At 43.1% G+C, this 25625-nt stretch overlaps 2 protein-coding genes across 4 annotated transcripts in view; one reads left to right on the forward strand and one right to left on the reverse strand.

Moving 5' to 3' along the window:
• Positions 1 to 1410: 1410 nt before the first annotated feature.
• Positions 1411 to 9856, forward strand: MAP6D1 (MAP6 domain containing 1). 2 transcript variants are annotated; one of them, XM_053389584.1, is made up of 4 exons: positions 1411 to 2218; positions 4666 to 4783; positions 7649 to 7690; positions 8841 to 9856. In XM_053389584.1, the coding sequence occupies exons 1-3, from the start codon at positions 1593 to 1595 to the stop codon at positions 7658 to 7660; spliced, it is 756 nt and encodes a 251-aa protein (XP_053245559.1). In that variant the 5' UTR covers positions 1411 to 1592; the 3' UTR covers positions 7661 to 7690; positions 8841 to 9856. The 2 variants fall into 2 exon arrangements, with proteins under 2 accessions (XP_053245559.1, XP_053245558.1); XM_053389583.1 differs by lacking the exon at positions 7649 to 7690.
• Positions 9857 to 14036: 4180 nt separating this feature from the next.
• The window catches only part of YEATS2 (YEATS domain containing 2), a 40964-nt gene continuing 29375 nt past the window's right edge, over positions 14037 to 25625 (reverse strand). For both annotated transcript variants that reach the window (XM_053389586.1, XM_053389585.1), the window contains 5 exons: positions 23049 to 23247; positions 19557 to 19783; positions 18894 to 18968; positions 18158 to 18231; positions 14037 to 17144 (listed from right to left, as the gene is read on the reverse strand). In XM_053389586.1, coding sequence (XP_053245561.1) covers positions 17036 to 17144; positions 18158 to 18231; positions 18894 to 18968; positions 19557 to 19783; positions 23049 to 23247 — 684 coding nt within the window. In that variant the 3' untranslated portion in view covers positions 14037 to 17035. The remainder of the gene's footprint in view (positions 17145 to 18157; positions 18232 to 18893; positions 18969 to 19556; positions 19784 to 23048; positions 23248 to 25625) is intronic.

The following is a 25625-nucleotide window of genomic DNA, read 5'->3' on the forward strand; positions in this document are numbered from 1 at the left end:
TTTTGACAGAGAAAGGGGATTTTTGTTGTTCTGACATGAGGCAAGATCCAGCTCAATAACTGAAATCCAAAGGCGTGCTTGTATTTGCACAAGGCATTCCACTAGTTTTTGCACAATAGTGCACAAAACAGCACTATGCCAGAACTTCTTTTGCTCACGCATCTCTGGTTCCAACCCAGCATTATTATTCTCTTTATCTTGATGTATGATGTTTTTATTTAACAGTATCGCATAGCACATTGACCAGGGATATCCACTTTTAAAACAGGCGTCTTTTAATTAATCCTGTATTCTGTGCATTTTTCATTACTTGACTGGAACTAATCTTATAAGAATCAATATCTTGCAGCTGGGAGCATTTTTACAATGGTGAATTTTAATTATGCAACTGATAGTGTCAGTTATATTGCAGCCTTTAGCTGTCTGTAAAGATGCTGACAGCTTTATCCCTTGCATGTTTATATGGAAGTAAGTCCCACTGTGTTTGAGTGGAGCTGGCTCTCAGGAAAGTAGATAATTTCAGCCTGTTTTCCAAAGAACAACTTCCACCTTGATTAGTTGCTTTGCTGTGCACTGGAGACGATATTATCTCCTTCACACATGCAAAAAAAAAAAGTTTGCTTCTAGCATATACTAAGCCATGTGAACTGTTGTTCCATGCAGAACATCAGCATCAGCCACCTTTACTTTTTGTGTGTATTTGGCATGCATTCTTATTGGACAGAAGGTGCGTTCTTCCTTGCTTCTAAAAAACAACACTTGTGTACTAAATACACCACTAGAGGAGCAAGCTAAGGAGAGCCTGGAGGAAAAGGAATGCTCATCTTAGTGCTTGAGCAGTGCATATTCCTTCAATTTGTGCATATGGCCCCAAGTTCCCTTGTGAACACCTGGAAAATATCCTAAAGACCTTGCCTCTTGCTTCTTTCTCCTTTTGCTTTGATTCATGATGGGTCACCCTAGCGACTAATCCAACTGCCCCCCCATCCGCGCCTGATCTAATCACCCCGCCACCAACTGCCAATCACGGATTGCAGTGGACATGCACTTCCAGCATAATCGAAGCTTTATTAGCATCTCTTTAAAGGCGCGTCGATCTGCATACCGATGGAGCCGGGCTGCCTTCGATTCAAGAGGCAAGCGGTGCAGGGCATTTCCTAGATAGAGCGCCAAGCCCTTGGAGGGGATGGCACAAAGCTCTGGGACCGGGGTTATGTGTGTGTCGCCCCCACTTCCCTCTTCTCCCCCCCCCCAGTTCTTTTTGTATCTCTGGCAGATGCTGCTGCATTAAGCTCCTTCTGTCGCGGGGGGGGGCGGTGATGGTGCACAGGGGCATCACGTGTTTGGCAGCCTTCTAAAGAGGGACTGATATTGACCCAAGTGGGGAGGGAGAGAAGAGTGGGGGGGGGAAGCCAGCGAGCAAGCAAGTGGGCAGGAGGAGGTGCTGCTATTGGCAAGCGACGGGGCGAGCTGGGAGCGTTGCTGCGCGCAGGGGGGGAAGCCGCCACTCTTGCTGCAGAACTCCCCCTCCTCTCCCTCTCTTGCTCCCTCCATCTCCTCCCGTCCCCGCATCCGTGCATGGTGGCGCCGCCATGGCTTGGCCCTGCATCAGCCGAGTCTGCTGCCTGGCGCGCTTCTGGAACCAGCTGGACAAGTCGGACCTGGCCGTGCCGCTCACCATCCACAATTACTCCGACATCGACGAGCCGGCCGACGAGGGGACGGACACGGCCGGCGCCCCGCCGCCGCCTCCGCCTCGGATCCCAACAGGTGGCAGCACCAGCAGCCGCCCCCACCAGACCCACCCGCGGGCGCCCGCCGCCGCCTCGCTGCCCGTCTCGGCGTCCGCCCCGTCGCTGCAGGACGGCCTGGGGGGCGCCAGGAAGCCGTCGAAGAAGACGCGCGGCGGCTACCGGAAAGAGCCCTTCGCCGCCGAGACTCAGTACCAGCAGGATTTCCAAGCGTGGCCGGTGCAGAAGCGGGACGCCCTGCCCTGGATCGGGGAGTACAGGCGGGTGGAAGCCCCCGGGGCGCCCCCCGCCGCCGCTGCTGCCGCCGCCGCCCCGGCCGCCCCTTCCCACGCCGCGATCCCGGGGGGCTCCCACGTGTACGTGCTGCCGGCGGCCGGGCAGGAGGTGGTGGGCAGCAAGTACAGCGGCTTTAAGCAGGTGTGGTCCTCCTCCTCGCCGCCAGGCGGCCCCGAAACCTCCTCCTACAGGTAGGTAACGCGCTGAATCGGGGCCGCTGCCGGGGATTCTTTTTGGCGAGGGAGGGGTTCTCTTTCTTAGCAGGGCTTAGCTCCTGCAGAACATTTCCACTTATCCCCTACCCCATCCCTTACACACACATGGGCCAGAGCTCAGCCCTGGAAGGAATAAAGACGCAAAGGAAAAGGGTGTCCCTGAGCATGTATGGAGCACATTCACTTCATCTTCCTCGCAAAGGGTTAACCGTTTTCTGCAGATAAAGCATTTCTGTGCGGGGGAATAGGAGTAGGGAACCTGCATTTGGTAGGTTTCTGTATTGCATTCATTGCCTGCTTGACCGTATTGCTTTTTTTTTAACATTTCATTTATGCCATTTACACACTCGTTTTTCTGCATATCCTCCAATGAACTAAGTACATGCTTCCATTTCTCCAGTTACATCTTTAGAAGTAGGCTAGGATGAGCAACTGAATGACTGGCCCAAGGTTGCCCAGTGAGCTTCATGACTGGGGGAAATGTTAACCTGGGTCTCTCCAGTCCTGGTACATTCACTTGAAAGGGTAGGGTCCTTGTGGCATCTCAGTGAAGCAATATGCTTCTGTGTGCAGTTGTTGACACGTGACAATATATATGCAGGTCCCCCTCCCTCTCACCGACCACATATTTGTTTTTCCGCTATACAGAAGTGTTTTCTGTTAGGCAAAGCACAATATATGCAGTAGTCCAGGTCACCACAACCAAATCTTGGTTCAGGAAGTAAGGATTTCCAGAACCCGACAATCTACATTGGGTAGATGGCACCTCTTATACTGAGAACTCCATAGCACTTTCCAAATCACATTGAAATACTTTCCCAGTCCCCCCCCCCCATATACATCCCTAATCATCCCAATGCTTTTCTTTTTTAAAAAAGCACCCAAACAGCTTAAATATATTGCCTATGAATAAATATTGCAGCTGCTAACCTCCCCTCCCCAGTATTTACAGTGGTACCTCGAGTTACAGACGCTTCAGGTTACAGACTCTGCTAACCCAGAAATAGTACCTTGGGTTAAGAACTTTGCTTCAGGATGAGAACAGAAATCGTGTGGCAGCAGCGGGAGGCCCCATTAGCTAAAGTGGTACCTCAGCTTAAGAACAGTTTCAGGTTAAGAATGGACCTCCAAAACGAGTTAAGTTCTTAACCCGAGATACCACTGTATTTAAAAGGGAGATAGAATTACATAGGATTGTATCCAACTACCGTAAGTAATACTCAAGAGTAGACCCACCGAAATCAATTGACAAATTAGTCAAGTCTTTTGATTGAATCATACAGCTGGAAAGGGTGATCTAGTCCAGCCCCCTGCAATGCAGGAATCCCAGTTTAAAAAAATCCTCACAAATAGCCATCCAACCTCTTCTCAAAAACCTCCAAGGAAGGAGAGTCTGCCACCTTCTGAGGTAGCCAGTGGAGCTCTTACTGCCAGAAAGTTCTTTTTATGGGTCTACTCTCTTGAGTATGATAGTTGGATACAGCTGTCAGTCTGCAAGACTTAATTCCCAAATGCATTGCTCTCCCTCTTCCACTATGATCCACTGGGAAGAATACAAATTACTATTCCATGGAGTATTGAATGAATATATAGAAAACAGATAGCAGAGCATGTTTTTGTCTTTCCTGTTCTTTCTCAGGTGAGCACTTTCTGCCTCTTTTCCAGGTGCTGGGGTCCTGTCTCTGCCTTATCTTGCAGGGCTCACCAGCAAGACCTTGATGCTACAGACAGGGCATCATGCAATCAGTGAGATTATCAGATCAGCCTTTCAAAAAGCCCTGGCTTGACCCAGCCCTTTCTTTTTCTTTTCTTTTTTCCCTTCTGAGTGCAGACAGACTTCCTTCAGACTGGCTCACTGGTTGCTTTCCTGCTCCCCAGATTATTTAACTCTCTGGAAATCTGGCTCTTAAAAACCCCCAAATGCCTTTTAATTTGTTTTTAATCTTGACTCAGCTTGTTCTGGCAAAGGACAGCTGTCCTGTGCACAGCATGGTTTTGTATGCTGGCCAAGCAATTAATAGGATGTCAGTGGTGTATTGATAATGCTAGCTGTTGAATCTGAATCAAGTGCCTCTCTCTAAATAGCAAAGGTGTTCAACTGTTATCAAGGGTACGGAAGGTTAAGGCATTTGCCTGGGAGCAGGTAATGTCTGTAGGTATTCCAATACAAGGCGAGGGGCAGTTATTTCAGCACCAGTTTTCTATGCCTCATTTTCCATTGCTTTCAAATTGTTTCCTGTTAATTTTATATTATTTTGAGGTGGATGAAAGAGCAAGGTAAATTTAAAAAATACATGTGGATATATATTTCCAGTTTACCTTTTCCAACATTATAAGCATGCTAATTTTGTCTACTTCCAAGTAGCGGTGCCCACTTTTTGTACCTTTAGACACCTTTATTTCACTTTACAAATTCATTTTAGGCATGAATATCGTCCATGGACTGGAGCAAAACGATCAAGGCCTACAAAGACGACACAGGGTTTCATTATTCCAGAGGATCACTTTGCGCAAGAATCCAGCTACAAAGCAGACTTTAAGGTAAATGAACTTTGCAAAATCTTTGAAATGCAGGTGTTTGCTAATGTGAGTAGGACTCAGCCCAGGAAAACAGTAACACATCACGAGTAATGCTTCAGCTTTCAAAAGAGTAGCTAACCTATCAAAAAAACCAATGCAGCAAAGGAGCTCCTCTGCAGATGTGCACCCCATATTTATTATGGTGCTCATCTGGGCCCCATTGAGCTGGCTAGATGTGTGTTTTTTATGCAGGTAGGGATTCATAACCTAATTTGAAGCTAGGAGTTGGTACCCACAACTAGAGCTGAATTAGGGCCAGGATCTGACAGCTTAAAGTGGCCTATTGCAACGCAATAACTTTTCTGCAGAGTCAGTCAGTCAGGTTGGTTAATGAAAGGAGCCAGAAAGGGTATATTGAAAAGAAAACAAATACAAAAATGCATTATACTCAATTCAAACAGAATTATCATAACCATCTATTATAACAATATAGTTCATAAACAAACTGTTATTTGAAAAATCGCACCAGTAAGACAGCAGTAATTTCACTCAATTGCTGCCCTAAAGGCTAATCCGTTTGGCTCTAATTCTGCTTGCTGTGAGGGCAAACAAGGCTATACATCTCATAATCCCCATGCCATTTAAATGTAATTTTGGCTATAATGGGCACAGAACTAATTCTCCCTGCAGAAAGCCATCTCTTTCTAATATCTGGGAAATCCTCGCTATCTCCAGAATCACAAATACACTGGCGCCATTCAAGACTAATCTGGTGACGACCTTCAAGCACCTTTGTAGGCTGTGATTGATATCTTAATGCAGAAAAGCCATCCCTGGAGGGCAATGTATTAATTTAGGTAGGTAGCTCTCCATTTTAAAATCATCCTTGAAGAAGGAGAGCTCCTGATAAAATTATATAGCAGCCAGGTCCTGTTTCCATTTAAGGTTCCCCAGTTTGTTTTTAATCAAGGATTTTGCAGCTGACAAAATTCTGGTAGCTAAATGAACTATGCAGAAGGCAAGATTAAGTTTCTAACTGTGGAAGCCCACAGATTATGGATAAGTTTTTACTTTTCTAGCTTGCTCAAGAAAGCAATGACCCCTTGATTCCACAAACCAGCCTTTTCCAACCTGATACCCTCCTGGGCAGAGATATTAATTTAGCAGCAGACACACGGGACGTTGTCCACAAGACTTATTTTATTAGTCCTGAATAAATTAAGCATTAGCCAAGGAATGAGACGGTCTGAACTTGAGCCCTAGTTGTTTAGATCTAGTATTTCTAGATTTATCTGGCAGGGTAAGAAACCAAGAATTAAATATAATATATTGATTGACACTAGGGAAATAGGAGCCTTCTCACTGCCAGATTTGTGTTTATATTATGAAGCATCATGTTTCTGCTGGTTAAAAGATTGGATAAAGTTGGAGAATACTGAACTGCTAGACTTGGAGTGGTACGGTGTTAAATTTGGTTGGCATGCATGTCCATGGTAAAGTAAAGCTAGAATACATAAGAATTTTATGAATCATGCAATTAGGAAAAATATTTATCGAGTTTGGGAAAAACATAAGAACCTGATAGAAAGGAAAACACCTTTATGGCTTTCACCTGTTGAAACAATGGAAAACAGAATTAAAATTCATAGTCTACTATGCTCTTAGGGGAAAAGCTATGGATGGAACCTTTTATCATATGTGGTGGACCTGTAGATTAGTTAAAGAATATTGGGAAATGATATATAATGAATTGGGGGAAAAATTTCGGGAGACTTTTCCAAAGAGGCCCTCCCTGTTAGGAATAATGAGGCCCCAGGTACCAAGTATGTATGCCACTACAGCAGCGAGAACCCTATATGCACAAAGATGGAGAGAGGCGATAGTAACTACAAAGGAGGAGTGGCAGATGAAATTATTGGTATACGCAGAATTAGCAAGATTAACTAGCAAAATTAGAGAGCAAGAAGAGAAAGTCTAAAAGAGGAATGGAAGCCATTTGTAGGCTACCTAAAAAACCATTGTAAAAATGTTAGAACTGTAGTCAGTTTGGAGTAACCTCAGCAGTTTTAGTTTATAATGAGAAGAATGTGAATGTTTAAATAGCTAGAAAAAATAGAATATTCAGCAGCAATGGGAAACTTTAGGGAGCCATGAAAGGATGGACAGGAAGTCGATGGAATAGAATTATGGACTGATGTAATGTATCTATCCCCCCCCTCCCCCTTCCTTTTTTCACTTTTTTCTTTTATTCTTCAGTTCTGTATTTTGTACTCTTATAAATTCACAAATAAAAAATAAATAAAAAAGATGTTTGCATCTTGAGGTATTATATAGAAAAATCAGACCTAGACGCTATTAACCAGTACATCTTTAAAAGTCTCAGGATTTGACTTATTTGAAAACTTTTCTAGGCCATTTTAAGTTTAAAATACCCCAATGTGGTATATAAAATTAACAGCATTATAAAAACATGAAACAAGTTAAAACAGGAATGCAGAAAAAAGAGGGATCTCTGTGGCCACAACTCAGCACTATTAAGACCCATTGATTCAGGAGATCTTCAGAAATATATACTTGCAGATCAGGTATAGCTTGGAGGGTTTGTTTCCTAAGGCTCCAAACTTTTGCATCTGTGCTATTCCTTCAATCAGTTTCCACACATCAAGTGAAATTCCAGTTGTGAGGAGGATATTTTGAGTTGACTATGCATTTAAACTCTCAGCCATATTATGAACATGATGTTATGGACGTGATCAGCTATGTCAATATCATAAGGTGTTGGGATGGGAGATATTTGGGAGAAGGCTCCCGTAGCGGGGTTGAGTTGCTTTACTTCCAATTCTACCCTATCCCCAGCTATCAATAAAAAAACCACTTTTCCTTCAGGGAGGCATCTGAGGAAGAATAAAGTCTGCAATTCTAAACATGGTAAGGGTTTTTCAGGGGTTCTCTTCCCCTTTCCACCTTATTACTGCTTGCATGTTGGCCTTACACAGGCAGAAAGGTTGCCACCAGTTGAAATGTACTTACAGGAAGCTACCTTTAGTTCATCAAACTTCATATTGTCGACACTGACTGACTGACTGGCTCTCTCTTCAAACTGTTACCTTCTCCAGCCCCACCTGGAGCCCCTGGGGCTTTTGTGCATGCAAATCATATGCTGTACAGCCCTTTCCGTAGCTCATTTGCCCATCATTGCAGTTGAAAAGATCTGCCCCATCCTGGCCATTCATGTGCAGGGAGTAACATCTGAGCTGTCCTCAGTGAGTTGGTCCAACCAAGTGTGGGGTTTAACTTGCATGCATGTGAAAGACACCGAGGATGCCAATCTAAAAGGCTTTTCAGCAGCAGCTGCGAGTGGGCGAATTTCTTTGAACCAGCCCTCAGGCACCTCACTTGAATATAGCCTCCCGTCTTGTCCATAAAGCACAGTTTGTGGCCGTGGAAAAGACTTCTTTCCCCTCAGCCTAATATAAGCGCAAATAAAATTCAGCTTCTTGACTCCAAACCTCATTGAATTATGTCACATACCATATTTCTGCAGTGCACAGGCCTTGTATTAATAACAGGGCTGGATTCTGTCTGTAGATCAGTATATGAACTGTCTGCAGCTCTGACAATAAGAGTATCTTTTGAATAGTGAGAAGACCCTTTAATATTTCCCAGCATGTAGAGCAGGGGTGAGCAAATTGTGGCCTTCCAGATATTGCTAGACTGTAATTTCCACTGGCTATTCTGGCTGGGGCTGAAGGGAGCTGGAGTCCATCAATATCTGAAGGAGCATGTTCTCTGATACAGCGGGTCCCTTCTTGGTGTTCTTGAAGGGTAGGAACATGGGTACAAAGGCCTTATACTGGGTCAGACAGTTTGCCCAGCTAGTTCAGTACTGTCTAGCCTGACTGACAGTGATTATTCAAGGTTTCAAACAGGGTGATGCCGGGGATCGAACCTGCGATTTTCTGCATGCAAAACTGATATTCTGCCACTGAGCTACAGGTCTACAGCCTGTAACTGGAGCCCACGATGATGTTCTTGTATGTAGCAATGGACCTAATCATTCGTCTTTTCTCTTCTCCAGATTCCAGAAATGAAGACTAAGTTTTCTCCGAATCCTTCTGCTGTTTTCCAGGCGCCATCTCGCATCCTCAATGTATGAATCTGGATCATGCACATTTCCCATCCAGGCAGCTTGAATGTTAAGGTTGTGAAAATGTACAGCTATGCAACTTTCACGAGTGGTGTTGAGATAAGAACAAGGATTATTAAAAGCAGCTACAGCGAATATCAGAATTTATGCATCTATTATGAACATGTAAATCAAAAAGCACTTGAGTTGGAGATGGTGGAAAATACTAGGGGAGAATGACCTACTTTCATAGAAATAGGCTCATTAACAGTGGGCTGACTGGCTTCAGTATTCCAGATATTGACGTTGGTCAGCAAAAAGCAGCATTTTAAGCTATAAGCTTATGCTGAAGAACACAATGGCGCAGGGCTGAGTAAGGTGTATAGTAAAACACTCCCCTCTCAATGTTGTATAGCCACACTGATAAGAAGATGAAAGTGAGACTCGGTAGCTTTTGAACGTTGCTGTTTCTTTTTAGATCTGGGGATCATCCTCAAAGCATATATCATATTGTTGCAAAGACTTTTGATGTCTCCTTGCTGAGGGTCTTTCAAGGTGAACAGGGTGGCCCTTGAGCCGTTTGCCCTAGATTGTGCTCCACACAAATGCTGACTGGATTTTAGAGGGTTCTGAACAAACAGAAGCAATATTTTATCTTTCAGAGGTCCTTACTCCAGTTAAATACTTCACCAGATTCCTTCCATTCTGTGGAGCTCTTTTGATAGGAGCTGTGGTTGGTTTCAAGATTGTTTCTTTTTTGGAGAGAGGTTTTCCTAGGACTCACAGTCTCACAACTCGGCTTCATTTCCTCCTGGATAGGCCAAACCCTTTTATTTCCTTAAGAGCCCAGTGCTTGGTCATTCTGAGGCAAGGCACAAGCTTCTCTTAAGTTGGTGTGCATACAGACTCATTGTTCACATCCATTTTAGAATACCCCCCAAGGTCTAGAGACTTTATTCTGGAACTGAGGCATCTAAATAAAACAAAAACCATAGAAATATAACTAAAAACACAAGATAACAGCCAAAGGATCACACCACCATAAACATTTCCTAATTTTAATACCCAGCACCAACCAGTCCTGCTGGGCCTACATACGATAGCTAGGATACACCTGTCAAAAATAGTAGGCGTCACATTTATGGTCACTGAGGTATATTTATGTATTTCTCCAGGAAGTGCATTCCACAACTTTGGTATAGCCACCCTGAAGTACCTGTTACATTTTTAGGGTTGGGGAAACTATTACATCCTGTGGAGGAAAAAAAAAACCATTGGAGGGAAATTGAAACATTCCCGAAAAAGTACCAGCTTTTATTGGGAACTGGTAGCACTAACTTGTTTAGCTCACAACATTGTAATGGACCAGATGTTAAAGCAATGACCAATTCAAGTTGTAATAGTGCTATTTAATATGTATGTAAATATTGTACATAGAGAGAACAGATGATTTTTTTCCTCAGAATAATAAGAGTATGCTTAGTGTTCTTTTAGTTATCATTAATTGTTTTGAGAATGCAAGGTAGAAAATTTATTGCCTTCAAAATCCTAAATTATTGCCTGCATATTGGTAATGCTAGTACTAAAGAAATGTTACATAGTAGCTATTATAATAACGTAATTTGCAAACAGGGATCATTTTAAAATTTCATTATTCTACATTTTTGAATCGTATTGAGACAAAAGCAGCTTTTGCCTAGGCTCTTTTAATAAACCATTTCTTAGTGTTAGTTCAGTTCCTCATATATTGTATATATTTTATCAAAATAACTAATTGCCAACTGACATTTGTAAATGTCAGAATGATCTATTGCCCTGATCCTAGGGACTTCAGTGTACGTCACTCCTTTGGTGGTAGGCTGGGGTCCACCAGATGATGTTGGCCTCCAGGTCCCATCAGCCTCAGCCAACACAGGCAGTGGTCGAGGCTGATGGGAGCTGTAGTCTCACCAACATGTGGAGGATCACAGGTTCCCCACTGCCAGTGGACAAATTCTGGTGGGCTGTATTCAAGCAGGGTCTTCATGGTGCTCCACACAAATGCTGACTGGGTATTGGTGGGTTCTGGAAAAAACCAAAAGCAATACTTGATCTTTGGGAGGCCCCGAGGCCCTTACTCCAATTATACATGTGTGTGTTTGTATTGGAGTCGTGGGACCTTTGCACTGGTGCACTTGAATTTGACATTTGCCCATTAGAATTGAGAAGTTCTTGATAACATAAATATTCAATTTGTTCATAAGTGGCTAAGCAAGAACCATATTGGGTATAATCCTGAGAAAACTGGGTGCCCCAAACTCCCAGTTATTATTACAAGAAAAATACATAACTGTCAGCTCACCCTCTCCTGGTGTCAGTGGGATGTTGAGGTGCCTAACAGGATTTCATCACCGCCAAAGGCTTGGGTGTGCCCAATAGGAGTTTTAATTTCGTTTCATTTTTCTTCGTACATCATGCCATATCACAAACTGCTTTTGGAACTCATTCTTCATCTACTTCATAAGTGGGTGCTTGTCTAATCATTCAGATTTCATACAGGGACCATTTGACAGATGGCCCTACATCTAATGTAAGCACATGCAGAAAGAATTTGGGGAAGGGAATGGGGATAAGAATCATGGTTTTTCAGGAACATAGTTAAAATATTCTTTGTTGCATGTTGAATGTTTCTGAGTAAAAACCTGTTTATTCTGCTTGACGATTTCTGATATATTTAAGCAGTTGAGTTTTAACTGGCTCAGTTATTTGCAATCCAGACTTTTACTAAACAGACAAAAGAAAACCACACTGCCTATTTGGTTTCTGTTTTTAATTTAATAAGATTTCTTAAAAGGGAAAAAAAATATGACAACAAAGCAGCTATACATGAAGTTTGTATTTTATCGAGTCAAAAGATAAATTTAATAAAAATGTATTTTGGCTACAGGTTCTTTTTCAGTCTTCAGTTTAATGGAAACTGTTTGGAGTACTAAAACATTTTGATGGTTTGCATGTATACCAAGGAGCAATAACATTTGTAATCTATTATCTGCTTTAGGGACCCGAGAGTGTAGCTGAAATCTGCACTGGTTGAATTCCACTGTTCTTCCCTCCCACAACCTAAAATGTGGCCAGCCCTAGGGAGTGGCTGGATTGAGTGCCTGAACCTGTTCCTCATCTCCCCACATGGCAGGTAGTCTGTGCATGGGGAGAGCTGATAGTTCTGATCCTGTTGGTCTACAGGTGTGTAAGAGCATTGCATGTACATGCTTGGTGCCCTACATCTAGAACAACATCTGTGGTCCTGGTAGAACAGATTCACGAAATAAACCACTTTCTGGTCACAGCTCTCTCACATTAGATCAGGGCAGTGCTCTTTACTCTGTGTGATGCTTTAGAGTTTATATATACTTGGGCTCAACTGAGTGGCATTATTGTCTGTGGTAGTGAAGCGGGAAAGAGAGGGATTATTTTCCATTAAGTCACTTCCTACGCTATGAACACATGACAGTATTGTTTCCCAGCCTTATGCAGGATGTTATAAACTATTGTAGGAAGCTGCCTTTGCAGATACACAAGTGTTTCCTGTATTCTGATAAAAAAATATGCCCCTTTATTTGAAAGAAAAGTAGAAGGATTAAGCAGCACCAGGTACTTTTTGCTTCTGTAAATGGCAGGAATTCTGGCAAGGATTAAGGAGGGGGAATCCACCTCTGTTTAAGGATTGGGGTGGGGGCTCTTCACAAATGATGCTATTTCCATCTAGTTAGTAGTTCTGTGCATAGGTAGCGGCTGAACAGCTGTGTATTTTGCAGTATAGAAGTACATATGCTGGCCCACATATATCTATCTCTATCTATCTATCATCTATCATCTATCTATCTATCATCTATCTATCTATCTATCTATCTATCTATCTATCTATCTATCATCTATCTATCATCTATCATCTATCTATCTATCTATCTAGCACAGCAGCACACTTGCATATAAGGTGACATGCTGCTGCTCTTGAGTGTTTTATACTATTTTCAATGTGCAAAGCAGTCCTAGAATTCTTCTGTCAATATAACTTTCCTTAGCTCTCTGTTTTACTGGCAATTGGTTGCTGTGGCAACATGCATTCTGCAAGCATCGCTGTTATTCATCAGTATGACAATTGACTTCTTTGTCTTATTGACTTTATTCAAAAGGTGGGCTTGTTTGAGAAAGACTACAATTTAAGGGGAAGAGGAGCATCCTTTTATTCAAGGCCTAGATATTTATTTAAAGCTAGAGAGAAAGAAACAGAGGCTGTATTATTATATTCTCATAGTCAAGGGACACAGGGATCTTGGGAGAATCGTCCACAGAGCTTGGTAATTAAGATTGAATATTGTTAAGGGAACACAACCTGGACATTGAAATTTTGTCAGGAGAACTACCACAATAATGCTTCTTCGGAGTCGTGGTGGGACATACAGCAGAGAAGCACTCAACCAAGGTTTTTCTAAAATTTTCTGTTAGTAAGAGTGAAGGGCAAAAAATTCAAGTATTTCCACACCCCTCAGCATACGGGTATGAGGCAGGAATGGGAGAAATGGGATATTACAGATGCCTCTCATTTTAATCTTTGAAATTTTGGAAGATATGCAGCAGGTAAGTAAAAATTAACTCTTCATCTTGGTCCCTGTTCCAATAATATTTTGGGGGAGAAGTAGCTTTAGGCAATGATAATGTGTTTTTCAGGCAACAAAGGTAAACACCTATATTTATGTGGTTCCATCCCTATGGTAGCTGGTTCTGCAAGTGTATTCTGTACTCCTTATGGAAGTTTAGACTATGCTATGCAACTGTTGTTGAACAGCATTCTCCAAGGGGAAAAAAATCAATTCACCTAAGAGGGAGCACAGCAGGAATGGGTAACCAATGGGTAACCAAGATGTGGCTTGACTACAACTCCCATCCTTCTTGACCATTAGCAGGGGTTGCCTGGAGCTGATGGAATCTGGGAGTCTCTGCATATGGAGGCCACAGTTCCCCATTCCTAAAGTACAAGAAGTAGTCAATTTAGTAGGACTGATGGGCATTGACATGGCAGCTGCCACTCACCTCCTGACTCATCTGAATTGCAGATGTACAGGAAAGCAACATAGACTTAGAGCATGAAAAAAGTAGAGCCCAGCCCCATGATGTTTAATAAAGAAAATTTATTTTAAATGTATATTACACAATTATACATTATAATACAGGAAAAGCAAAGAATTTAAGCCAAGGACCATTTTGGACAATGGTAGCCTTCAACACATTTGAAAGCGTTCACTTTGGTTTAGCAAAAGCAATCTGGGTGTGTGGAAGCAGCATTATTACTTCATCATTACCAACCAACCATCATTACAGAGTAACTGCTGGGCACCATTTTCATTTCCCAATGAAGGAAAAGTTTGCCCAAAATACATTTAAAAATCACTTGAAGCATGCTAAACTTTGATGGGACAGATTTCCGCTCCCCCTTTCCATTGAGAAACAGCTCCTTTGCTATCTCAAGACAACAGCCTCTCTTTGTTAGGTTGATTAATATTGGTTTCAGTGTTCTTGTTTTATTTTCAGATTGTTCACCTACAAGTCATCTACTGATAAGATGTTAGTACATTTTGCTGCTGACCTGTTAGTGGACTAGTTAAATGTCAACAAGCCTGACAGCGAGGTTAAGGATTTTCATGCCGAAACATGCCCTCCAGGTTCTCTCCACCTGGCAAACAGGTGTCTGTTTTTCTGCCACTTTCTCAGGGTGCCTTAGAATTTCTTTATACTGTGTGGGTTTATTTTTAGCTAACCTTATTGTTTGAGGCAGCTGAGCATCGGGTGTATGTTGGTATTTTCCCCTTCCCGTTAAAACTTTTTTGCAATACACTACACCTCCCTAACTGCCTGCAATTCCAAATCTCAAAATTTCCAGTGGGATAGCTTTGTGATATCTTCCCCTGAGTTTCAATTGAAGTGTGAGAAGCCAGGATGTGTGCTATCGAGCTTCTAAGATTGGTGCACATGCTGATTTTATTTTGTTAATGAAAGTTTTTTTCTAACCACCCAAAAACCTTGTTGCATTGATTTCTTTAAGTAGAGAAACCCAGCTTACACCCCCCCCAAAAAAACACTGAACAGCAGGCCAGGCATCTGGTGTTCAGCATCGCTGTCTTCTGCACAGCTGAGGAACGTTATGGGGTTTTCAGAATGCGTGGGCACCCAGGAAGGCTGCAGAATGACTTACAGAATGAAAGAAAACAATGCTGAAACACCCTAAAAAGCAAACGTTAAAGGACCCCTCAACAGTTAAGTCCAGTCAAAGGTGACTATGGGGTTGTGGCGTTCATCTCTCTTCAGGCCGAGGAGCCAGCGTTTGTCCACAGACAGCTTTCTGGGTCATGTGGCCAGCATGACTAAACCGCTTCTGGTGCAATGGGACACCATGACGGAAACCAAAGCACATGGAAACGCCATTTACCTTCCTGCCGCAGAGGTACCTATTTGCACTGGTATGCTTTTGAACTGCTAGGTTGGCAGAAGCTGGGACAGAGCAACGGGAGCTCACCCTGCTGTGCAGATTTGAACCACTGACTTTCCGATCAGTAAGCCCAAGAGGCTCAATGGTTTATACCACAGCACCACCCACGTCCCCTACAAACACCCTATAGCCACCTTGAAAGTATGCTGAGCACAATAAAAACTCTGCACTCCACCCAGGTTAATTTCATTGAAATTTATCTCCCCTTTGATGATTTGGTTGTTCAGTGTGGTCAGTAAAATGTTGGAGAAATGTTCGGCAAGGCACTGCATGTTTTCAGTAAAGATCGCAAGGCAGCTGCACGTGGACAGAATCTAGGTCACCAAATGGACTGATTTTTTAAAAAAAATCTTTTAAAAACTGTACTTCCTAGTGCACCAATAGCCTAAGAGCCACACACATGAAAACCAAAAATTTTTGGAGAAAGTATTCTAGCGAAGCTATTATATTCCAATTACATACTTTAATGTGGGCTAAACAATTCCTATTATCTGGAATTCAAACAAATGTCTCCTCACAATTGAAGATTTTAAAATCAGAAAATAAAACAAGATTTGAACTGACTCAGCAAAAAATTAGAGGAAAACTCAGTATGCTATAACTTAAGTTTTTTTTTTTTACTGGTCAAGTAAAGGATCCAATTGTGGTCTATGGGTGGGGGGTGGACAGAATATTATTTTCGCAGCATAAATGAAAAATTAGGCATGTGATTTGAGGGTTGGCAACAACTTCCTTCCAAGAGCCAATTTTGGATTATTTGTCAACTTGGACAAGCTTTCAACCTAGTCTAGACTTCTTCTTACCATGTTCATTATGTCATCCTACACCATAACAGAATTTGCTGCTTTTCTATACACCTAAGCCACTCGTTGGTTGTATTGGTATGTAATGCTCAGTCATGGTCTAATGCAGCTTCCTCAACCTCGGCCCTCCAGATGTTTTGAGACTACAATTCCCATCATCCCTGACCACTGGTCCTGCTAGCTAGGGATCATGGGAGTTGTAGGCCAAAAACATCTGGAGGACCAAGGTTGATGAAGCCTGGTATAATATTACAAGAACAAGCCTCTCGTGGGGCTTGTATGCTTCCTTTCCTCTGGTGCAACAGCATGGATATCAGAAGCTTTTGCTTCTGTCCTAGACTAACATATTGCCCAACATGGCAAGTGAAAACAAGCCAGCTTTATGAACTATAGGTTGAATTTGGCTTGTTTCCAGTAACCATCATTACAATTAACTACCAATGTCAGAGGAAGCTATGCTCCAAAGAGAATTAAGGAAGCTTGCATTTATTTCTGAATTACACTAACTGAGCCCTATGCAATGAATCATTTCCTTGATAAAGCAGGAGTCCAGCAGTCTAGGCCATGATCTAATGTGCTATCATAATTTTCGCAGGTAGCTCACCTAGGAGCAACTGCTAATGAAATTAGGCAGCTGAATTTGGAACAGGTCTTTTTTTTATTAAAAAAAAATATGCTTTCTCTCTCTCTTTTTAATTTGAAACACTAATTTGTAGTATTCAAGGTAGCCTAAACCAAACACTAAAATATATATTTATTTGAACACAATGGGATTGTGCCAAGAACTTTATTCTGCTGTTCATGTTGCTTTCCAGTCCAGATCACTGTTCGTCACTCAATATTCCCATATGCTTGTTTGTGAGGAAGTCCAGAAAGGGAATGTTACAGATGGCTTGGTGAATATTCATCACGGTGATCTCTCTTGGAGTCCTGGGGGGGAGAAGAGAGAATATATCGATGGAATGTTAGTCCTCAAGCCTCCATCTAAGCACCTGGTTAAGCAAACAACAACAAAATCCACAGTGGATGAACTGTGCAAATAAAATGCAGCTATAAACTGGTATTGATTTGCACCATGAACAAATTTTAATTTCTTACTATTATCAGGGCCTGCTCAGACTCTGAACTTTCATTTTAAAAATAGCAATATCCTGTAGCCCTTTAAGAACAAAAGTTACAAAGCAAAATGTGAGGCTCCATTTGAAGCAATTGCTTTGTGAGAACAATCCTGCCTTTCAGTGGTTTTTAACATATCAGAGCTGTGGCTGATGAGTGCTAGAGAGATTCACACAAGCTCAAGGGAAGATGCAAAAATGGCTTGAAAATGACTCAGGAAGTTCCTCCTAAAGACAATGGAAAAGAGAAGCCATTTTTGCATATTCCTCAGTGCACATTTCTCTCTCTAGAATCAGGATTGCCTGGCCCATTTTGAAGCTGTTTTTCTCTCTTCCCTGGTAGAGAAGTGATTGTTGCCTAGAGAAAATAACTTGAGAAATCTAGGATTGTAGTGGATTTTGGGGGCGCACAGAATAGCAACCAGAAGACACGGAACCATGTCTTATCACAGTCTGTGAGGGATTTGGAGACCTCTGGTGCCTCATAGTTCTGAACCATTTTAAATTTATAGTCCTCAAAGTAAACACAGATTCCGGTCTAATGCACAAATGCCACACAAGTTACACAGTACAGTGGTACCTCGGGTTACATACGCTTCAGGTTACAGATGCTTCAGGCTACAGACTCCGCTAACCCAGAAATAATACCTCAGGTTAAGAACTCTGCTTCAGGATGAGAACAGAAATCGTGCGGCAGCAGCAGGAGGCCCCATTATATAAAGTGGTGCTTCAGGTTAAGAACAGTTTCAGGTTAAGAAAGGACCTCTGGAACGAATTAAGTACGTAACCAGAGGTACCACTGTATATGTAAAACCTAAGCAAGTATACCTGCTGTGAGGTGCTGCTTGGTAACCAACTGCCAAAGCTTCTCTTAGTATATCACTTGCCAGTTGCTCTGTGGCCTGTTATAAAGAGGGTTTCAAGGACAGAGAACATAAACAGTTAAGAAATGCTTTTAATCATCACAAACCATGTTTTATAAAATCGACACATCCCCATGCACAAATTACAAAGAACGATATGTTTGTTTAACTTGTCAACACCATAAAGGTAAAGGCACCCCTGCCTGTACGGGCCAGTCGTGTCCGACTCTAGGGTTGTGCGCCCATCTCACTTAAGAGGCCGGGGGCCAGCGCTGTCCGGAGACACTTCTGGGTCACGTGGCCAGCGTGACGAAGCTGCTCTGGCGAGCCTGCACCAGCGCAGCACACGGAAGCGCCGTTTACCTTCCCGCTATAAAGCGGTACCTATTTATCTACTTGCACTTAAGGGTGCTTTCAAACTGCTAGGTGGGCAGGAGCTGGGACCGAAGACGGGAGCTCACCCCGCCGCGGGGATTCGAACCGCCGACCATGCGATCGGCAAGTCCTAGGCGCTGAGGTTTTACCCACAGCGCCACCCGCGTCCCTCTTGTCAACACCATACCTATATAACTATATATAAAAACAGGACTTTGGACATGCAGTCTCATATAAGCCACAACTTAATTTTTCTGCATTTCACTCAACAAGCTATGACTTAGATTTTACACTGTTGAATGACAGGAAGTTTTCTAACAGTTTACCTTTAAAACCATATCTTCTATTACGGACGCATAGACGTTCTTGTGCAGCTCTACAGGCTGAAAGGAAATTCCTATCTATAAAATGAGAGGGTGAATAAAAGGTTACCGCTCTTGACTACTAAACAAAGGAGCAGACAAATAGGACCCAAACAATTCTGTTAAAATGGGATTCTGACAACCTGACAGAACTATTTGTGGAAATGGTGGAGAGGGGGAGATGTGTAGAAGGCACATCACAGGAAAACTTCTGGCTCCCTCAGTTGGGCCTGCCCGCTCTGTGTTGAGCCCCGTTATCTTTCTGCTATGGGCTAAACGTCACCATCTCCACATCAGGTCCTGGGGTTCTTGTTATCAGTTTAAGTTAGTCTTCCTCAACCTAGTGCCTCTTGCTGATGTTTCAGGCTACAGCTCCCAACATCTCCAGCCAGCAAAACAGACAAGCATGGAGAGGACACCATATTGAGGAAAGCTTGTGTAGGCAAACTGAGGGTGGGGATTAAATCCCGAAAGAGACACTACAGGCAGTCTAGGAGTACCAGCAAGCTCCAACCAGAAAAAGTCAACACAGCTTGCAAATATCACAGGACAAATGTATTATACTGTCAAGAGCTTGAGGCAGTGAATAATTCTTCATCTAGCTAGGAAGAGCATTTCTCTCTGTACCTGCTCCACTGTCTCGCGCACAAACTCTGATGTAGGTTGGGGTGCCAAGTAGAACTTTGCTTCCTCTTGCTTCTCCTCTGGTTCCTTTTTAATGTTTATTTTCAGAGGCTCAGCAACGTTGATAATGTCTATTTCCTCATCATTGTCTGGCTCTTGCTTGAGGAACCGCTCCAGCTCTTCCAGCTTTCGACATAGTTGTTCCCCAGTGGTGTAAGAAGATGAGCATTCTTTCCCAAGAAGCAATCGGGAAGACAGAAAGAGGATTTACAAACAGATCTGTATCTAGTGACAGATGGGTGCAACTAAAAGGCATTTGGAGTTCGTGCTGAACTGCAAGGAGGAAAAAGCCCTAATTGCTACCGCCCAACACCAGAATATGGTTTCCAGTGACAACATCCTGCCATCTCAAGTTGCCATCATCGTTATGCCTGAAAAGGAGCCCATAAAAATAGAGACACTGATGCTGTGGATGGACTGACATTTCTCAAAGCAACCTGCCTCATTCTGCTACAGTGACTCCAGTCCCACAGCAGCTGGGTAACCAGATAAACATTACAGGTTTGCATCCACACTAAGTCAAGCTTTAGCCTTATTGAAATAAATGGGATTTTTGATTAACTTGTTCCACTGATTGACAGAACTAATTTAAGTCCGGATTCATCCTAAAGTGAGGGAGTGTGGCTATGGATAAAAATGCCTGTTTCACTGCCTTCCTTGTAAAAAAAATGCAAGTCAGAGCTGTTCACTCTGGAACTGGAGCGAGGAAACACACTGTTCAGTAAACATAAGAATTTTCGTTTATAGATAACGAAAGAGGAAGCTATAAAAAGCAACTTATATGCAGTGGGCATCAACATTTCAAGAGCCTTTTACTAACAAGTGTAAAACTGCTCTGGAGGAGTGGGGTACTTGGCTCCAGTCATAGCACAGGTCTTTGTCTAGGGGTGGGGAAGCTGTGCCTTTTTAGTAGCTGACTGTAAATCAGGGGTCAGCAACCTTTTTCAGCCATGGGCCAGTCCACTGTCCCTCAGACCATGTGGTGGACTGGACTATATTTTGAAAAAAAATAAAAATGAACTAATTCCTTTGCCCCACAAATAACCCAGAGATGCATTTTAAATAAAAGGACACATTCTACTCATGTAAAAACACGCCGATTCCCAGACCGTCTGCAGGCCGGATTGAGAAGGTGATTGGATCTGGCCCCCAGACCTTAGGTTGCCTATCCCTGCTGTAAACCTTAGCAGGCTAATACACGTGCAGGCAGTCCTTCAGGCATCCTGGCCTCAAACTGCATAGGACAGCCTTTCTCAACCTGTGGGTCCCCAGATGTTGTTGGACTACAACTCCCATCACCCCTAGCTAGCAAGGCCAGAGCTCAGGGATGATGGGAGTTGTAGTCCAACAACATCTGGGGACCCACAGGTTGAGAACCGCTGGCATAGGACATTAAAGGGCCAAAGACAGCACTCTGCATTGGCTGCCCATTGCTTTCCAGGCCCAAATTAAGAGGTTACAGAATCACACCTGTTTTTAGCCCTAAGGCAAATGATTTGTAGAACCAATGTTCCAAACATGAAAGAAATCTTTTCAAAGTGAAAAGGAGGTGCCCCCTCCCTAGCATCTGGATCCAAGGGTAGCAACTAAGGGAAAAAGAAAATGCTTCCATTTGCAAAACATTAATTTAGAACCGGGCACTAACGTTACAAATTTGATCACATGTTACAGGCAGAAGGAAAGCAAGACCACCTCTCTTATTTTACCTCTTCTCCAAAACAATACGGATGCCTATGGGGTCAGATGTGCAAGTCTAGAGCTTTTCTCTAGGAAAAGTTACCCATAAAACAAACACATGGCAGATGCACAGAGTGGGCAAGCATAAAGAATGTCCTGCTCTCATTCTCTCACCACCTCCCTGGCAGAGCACAAGGAGAAACCAGTGTAGACAACAGAGAGCAACTGACCCACTCTCATCAAGAGAAAGCACTTCCTTTTCAAGCTCTTTAAAATGGTTAAAAGGGTACAATTGTGAAGTTCTATAGACCAACAGAAACACACTCCAGGAATCCACATCAGAGTGAGTCGTGCATATAGCAAGAACTGGGCCACTGAGGCATGCTGCCTCCTTTTGTGTTAGTCCACTCCAGGCTTGACTGCAGTCTTTCTAGCTGTGATGTTCCCTACAGAACATGTTCTAGATCCACGTATATCAGGAAGCTAGGGATGGTCAGCAGAAACCTAAACCCTCCCCTCCCCTCCCTTTCCATGTCCTCCTTTTTAATATTACGTCAAGTGCTTTCCAGTAAAATCTGATTTTTTGCTTCTATTTCTGCAGTTTCAAGTTTTGGATAGAAAAACCCGGATACATCTTCTGCATTGCAATATGAATAAACAGATGCTGAATCATTCCTTCTGCCTATTCCTGCTTTAATCCCCACTCTTGCTGCCACTTAAAACCCAACCCACTCTTTCCCAACAAGCAAGCACCCGCCATTCTGGCAAGAGTGTAAAAAAATATCAACTTTCAGTAGAAGTCATTTAGGAATAGAAAGCTTCTGAATTATGTCTGCCAAATGAAATTGAAACTTTCAGGAGAGACAGATTGGACAAGTAAGGGAGAGCAGCAATTCTGTTTCCAAAATCAATTATGGATTTTGCAAAACAACGTTTGCTAGCTCCTAACCTATCTCAATTTGAAAGAAATGAGCAAGTTAGCAGCATGCTCTGTCTATACAGTAGGGCTAGGGAACCTCAGGCCTGGTGGTCAAATGTGGCGCTCCAAGTTGCTCTATCCAGCTCTCAGGATTTCCTCCCAGCCCATCCCCTCTCCCCAAGCCCTGATCTACACCCTCCGTGCATGCTTTTGCCTGGCTGGAATGTGTCTGTGCACTGCACTAATGCCTGCAGGATGGAGAGAAGTGGGTGTTTAGAAACTACCACTGCATATCTTGAATTACTGCACAGAGGTAAGAACCGCATCAATCGTTCTGCCTGTTTTTGCCATTGCCATTGTTGGCAAGGTGGCCCCTTGAAGACTGACCTGGAGGAAATGTGGCCCTTGGGATAGAAAAGATTCCCCACCCCTTATAACAGAAAGGCAATCCAGCACAGTTAAATAGTGCACCATAAATATACCATGCCGTGCAACACGGAATCCAGATTTGCTTTGTCAAAATCAGGTACAACTTAGGTTCTGGACTGCCATGTTTTCACCCATTGGGGCTCCTGTGCCTCTAATGGTGGTGGTGGCCTGAAAAACCTTGTGGTTTCTTTTGACTCTCACCAAACCCAACAAAGAGCAAAGGAGCATCGAATCAGAGCAAATTTTCTTAAATTTAGTGGGTTCTTTGGGATCCCAAAAGCAAAAACTGAAATGGACAGAACAGAACTAAACTGGCGCCAGGGGCTTATAAATGGAACTCTGGAGCTGGTGCGTTGTTAAATCATCGCCAAGGTACAGATGTTTTGAGATTCTAAAAGAAGACTCCTTACCTGGCTCGTTGTCTATTTGTGTCAGCACATCTTCTATGGAATCTTCATTCCTCAGAGTTTCCGGGTCAGGTGGTGTGTAGCCACGGGAGCGACACCAATTTACAACCTGCTTTGTTTTCAAGGGGGCAATGCTGTGAAATTTTGGGTGTTTCTCTATGATTTCTTGGAGGATCTTCCTTATTGTCAGTGCTCGCTGCCACTATAACGGGGGGAAATCCAGAAAGGACAAGAGCTAAGATTTCGAACAAAAAAAATCCTGTTTTTATCCATCTTTTACAACTTTAGAATAGGACCAATTATGGTAAATTAGTAAAAAACAAAAAACAAAACAACACCACCATTGTAGTTCATTGCAGAAAAACAACAACTAAGAGCACTGCAGATATAGTTATTGTAGCAAAAAGCTTTTGAAAAAAGGAATGCATTTCATCAGATCCATGATGAAAAATAGGACATCATGAAAATAGCTGCTTTTACATATTATCCCACAGAGGGCTTAAGAAACAGTTATGGGTTCAGTTCCTTGATCAGTGTATGGCCTTAGATTTTCAATCTGTAAACTAAGGTTGATGGTGATTTCTTAGTGTATTTCTAGATCAGGCACAGGCAAACTCCGGCCCTCCAGATATTTGGCACTACAATTCCCATCATGCCTAGCTAACAGTACCAATGGTCAGGGATGATGGGAACTGTAGTCCCAAACATCTGGAGGGCCGGAGTTTGCCTATGCCTGTTCTAGATCATTCAAAGAACAAGGGATACTTAAATTGTGCAGGGCCAAAGTATCCTTTTGGGGGGGGGCATTACAAACTTGCACCACCAGCCCCTTTCCACGCACACAGCACAGTCCCTTCCTGTACAATTTCATGAATCATGCTCCCAGCCTCCCTCCCTGTTTGCAGCCTGAAACAGAGTCTGACAAAGCTTGCTAACTATTTTGTTACTTGTAGAGAGGCAAATGGGTCTATTGTTGCAGCCTGCTACATCTGGGGGGACAATGTGTGCCTTGTTTGGGCACCCTCCCTACTTTCCTGTATTCTGTGCACAACAGAGGGGTCATTTTGTGAAACAGGAAAGAGAAACAGAAGAATAAATAAGGGAAAAACAAAACAAGAAGAAATGAATGGCAAATCCTCTGTCCAAAGACTGGCCAAGAAGTTAGTCATAGTATGTTTAACAATGGTAATAAATCTCCAATGGGAAATTAAAGTGAAGGTGTCCTTAATTTCATTGTTTTTACTAATGTAAACCTGCCTTTCATTTCATTACAGCTCTCATGATTTTTCCCCCACTGTAGTGTTTTGCAAGTCTTTGCCACTTTCCTTGGATACATAGCAGGGGGGTCCAATTTCTATTACACACCCTCTTCTAATCAGTTAAAGGCAACATACAGTTTCTCCACCTTTTATTAGCAAAGCATTCCTGCAAAGTAGGTTAGACTGAGACTGTATGACTGGTCGAGGTAACCCAGCAAGCTTCATGGCTGCGTGAAGAAACTGAACCTTGTCTTCCCAATTCTTGGTCCAAAACTCTTAACCACTACACTATGCTGCCTCCTGACTAACTCCATATGATCTAGGTTATTCAGACAAAACTTGGACATCACAGAATGAGGATATGGTAGAAGTCTCAAAGAACCACGTTTCCATTTCTTATATTACCATCGCCATCATCCACCCTTCAGCAGGCAGGTTACAACAACTTAAAATTCAGAATTAAAAACAGTTAATGCAAATTAGTCATAGGAATTTACACAATGATTCACACTTAGTGCTAAAAATATCTGGAAGCCTCAAATTTATTTACCGTATTTTTCGCTCCATAGGGCGCACCTGACCATAGGGCGCACCTAGTTTTTAGAGGAGGAAAATACGGAAAAAAATATTCTGAATCAAATGTTGCACTAAACTATTTAAAGCAGCAAAGCAGGTGGCTCCTGTCCGCTTTGCTGCTTTAAATCGAGCCTCAGAGGAGGGTAGGAAGGGGAACCATGGCTTATCTAAGTCCAGTTAATAATGCTGAGTCTGACTTATGGCCATCGAGATTAGCCTGGCCGTCTCAGTGGAAATCTGGGGTGGACTTTCAGTGGTCAAAGTGTGGTTGTGTCTTCTTGCCCAGCATCTATTTCCTGCCGTCTTTCCCCCCTGCACCCCCGCACCCTGCTTCGAGGGAAGGAAGCGGAGCCATGGATCCTCTGCTCGAAACTGCAGTGGATTCCCTCCACTTTGAAGCAGGAAAGTGGGAGAGGAGCTGCTTACACGAGTGTAAGCTGCTCCCCTCCCACTTTCCTGCTTCAAAGCAATCACAGGGAATCCGCTGCAGCCGTCAGCAGCGGAGAATCCATGGTCCCCTTCCTTCCCTCCTCCGTAGTTGCTAGTGGGGTGCCACAGGGTTCTGTCTTGGGCCCGGTCTTATTCAACATCTTTATCAACGACTTGGATGATGGACTCAAGGGCATCCTGATCAAATTTGCAGATGACACCAAACTGGGAGGGGTGGCTAACACCCCAGAGGACAGGAACACACTTCAAAACGACCTTGACAGATTAGAGAACTGGGCCAAAACAAACAAGATGA

The sequence above is a fragment of the Podarcis raffonei genome, chromosome 5 (genome assembly GCF_027172205.1).
Source record: "Podarcis raffonei isolate rPodRaf1 chromosome 5, rPodRaf1.pri, whole genome shotgun sequence".
NCBI classification, from domain to species: domain Eukaryota; kingdom Metazoa; phylum Chordata; class Lepidosauria; order Squamata; family Lacertidae; genus Podarcis; species Podarcis raffonei.

What these genes read in the sequence shown, in the direction of transcription:
- MAP6D1 (XM_053389583.1), top strand. Translation starts at nt 1,593, where the DNA reads ATGGCTTGGCCCTGCATCAGCCGAGTCTGCTGCCTGGCGCGCTTCTGG. An exon ending in CCCGAAACCTCCTCCTACAG is followed by an intron (nt 2,219 to 4,665) that starts GTAGGTAACGCG and finishes AATTCATTTTAG; the next exon opens with GCATGAATATCGTCCATGGA. An exon ending in GCTACAAAGCAGACTTTAAG is followed by an intron (nt 4,784 to 8,840) that starts GTAAATGAACTT and finishes TCTCTTCTCCAG; the next exon opens with ATTCCAGAAATGAAGACTAA.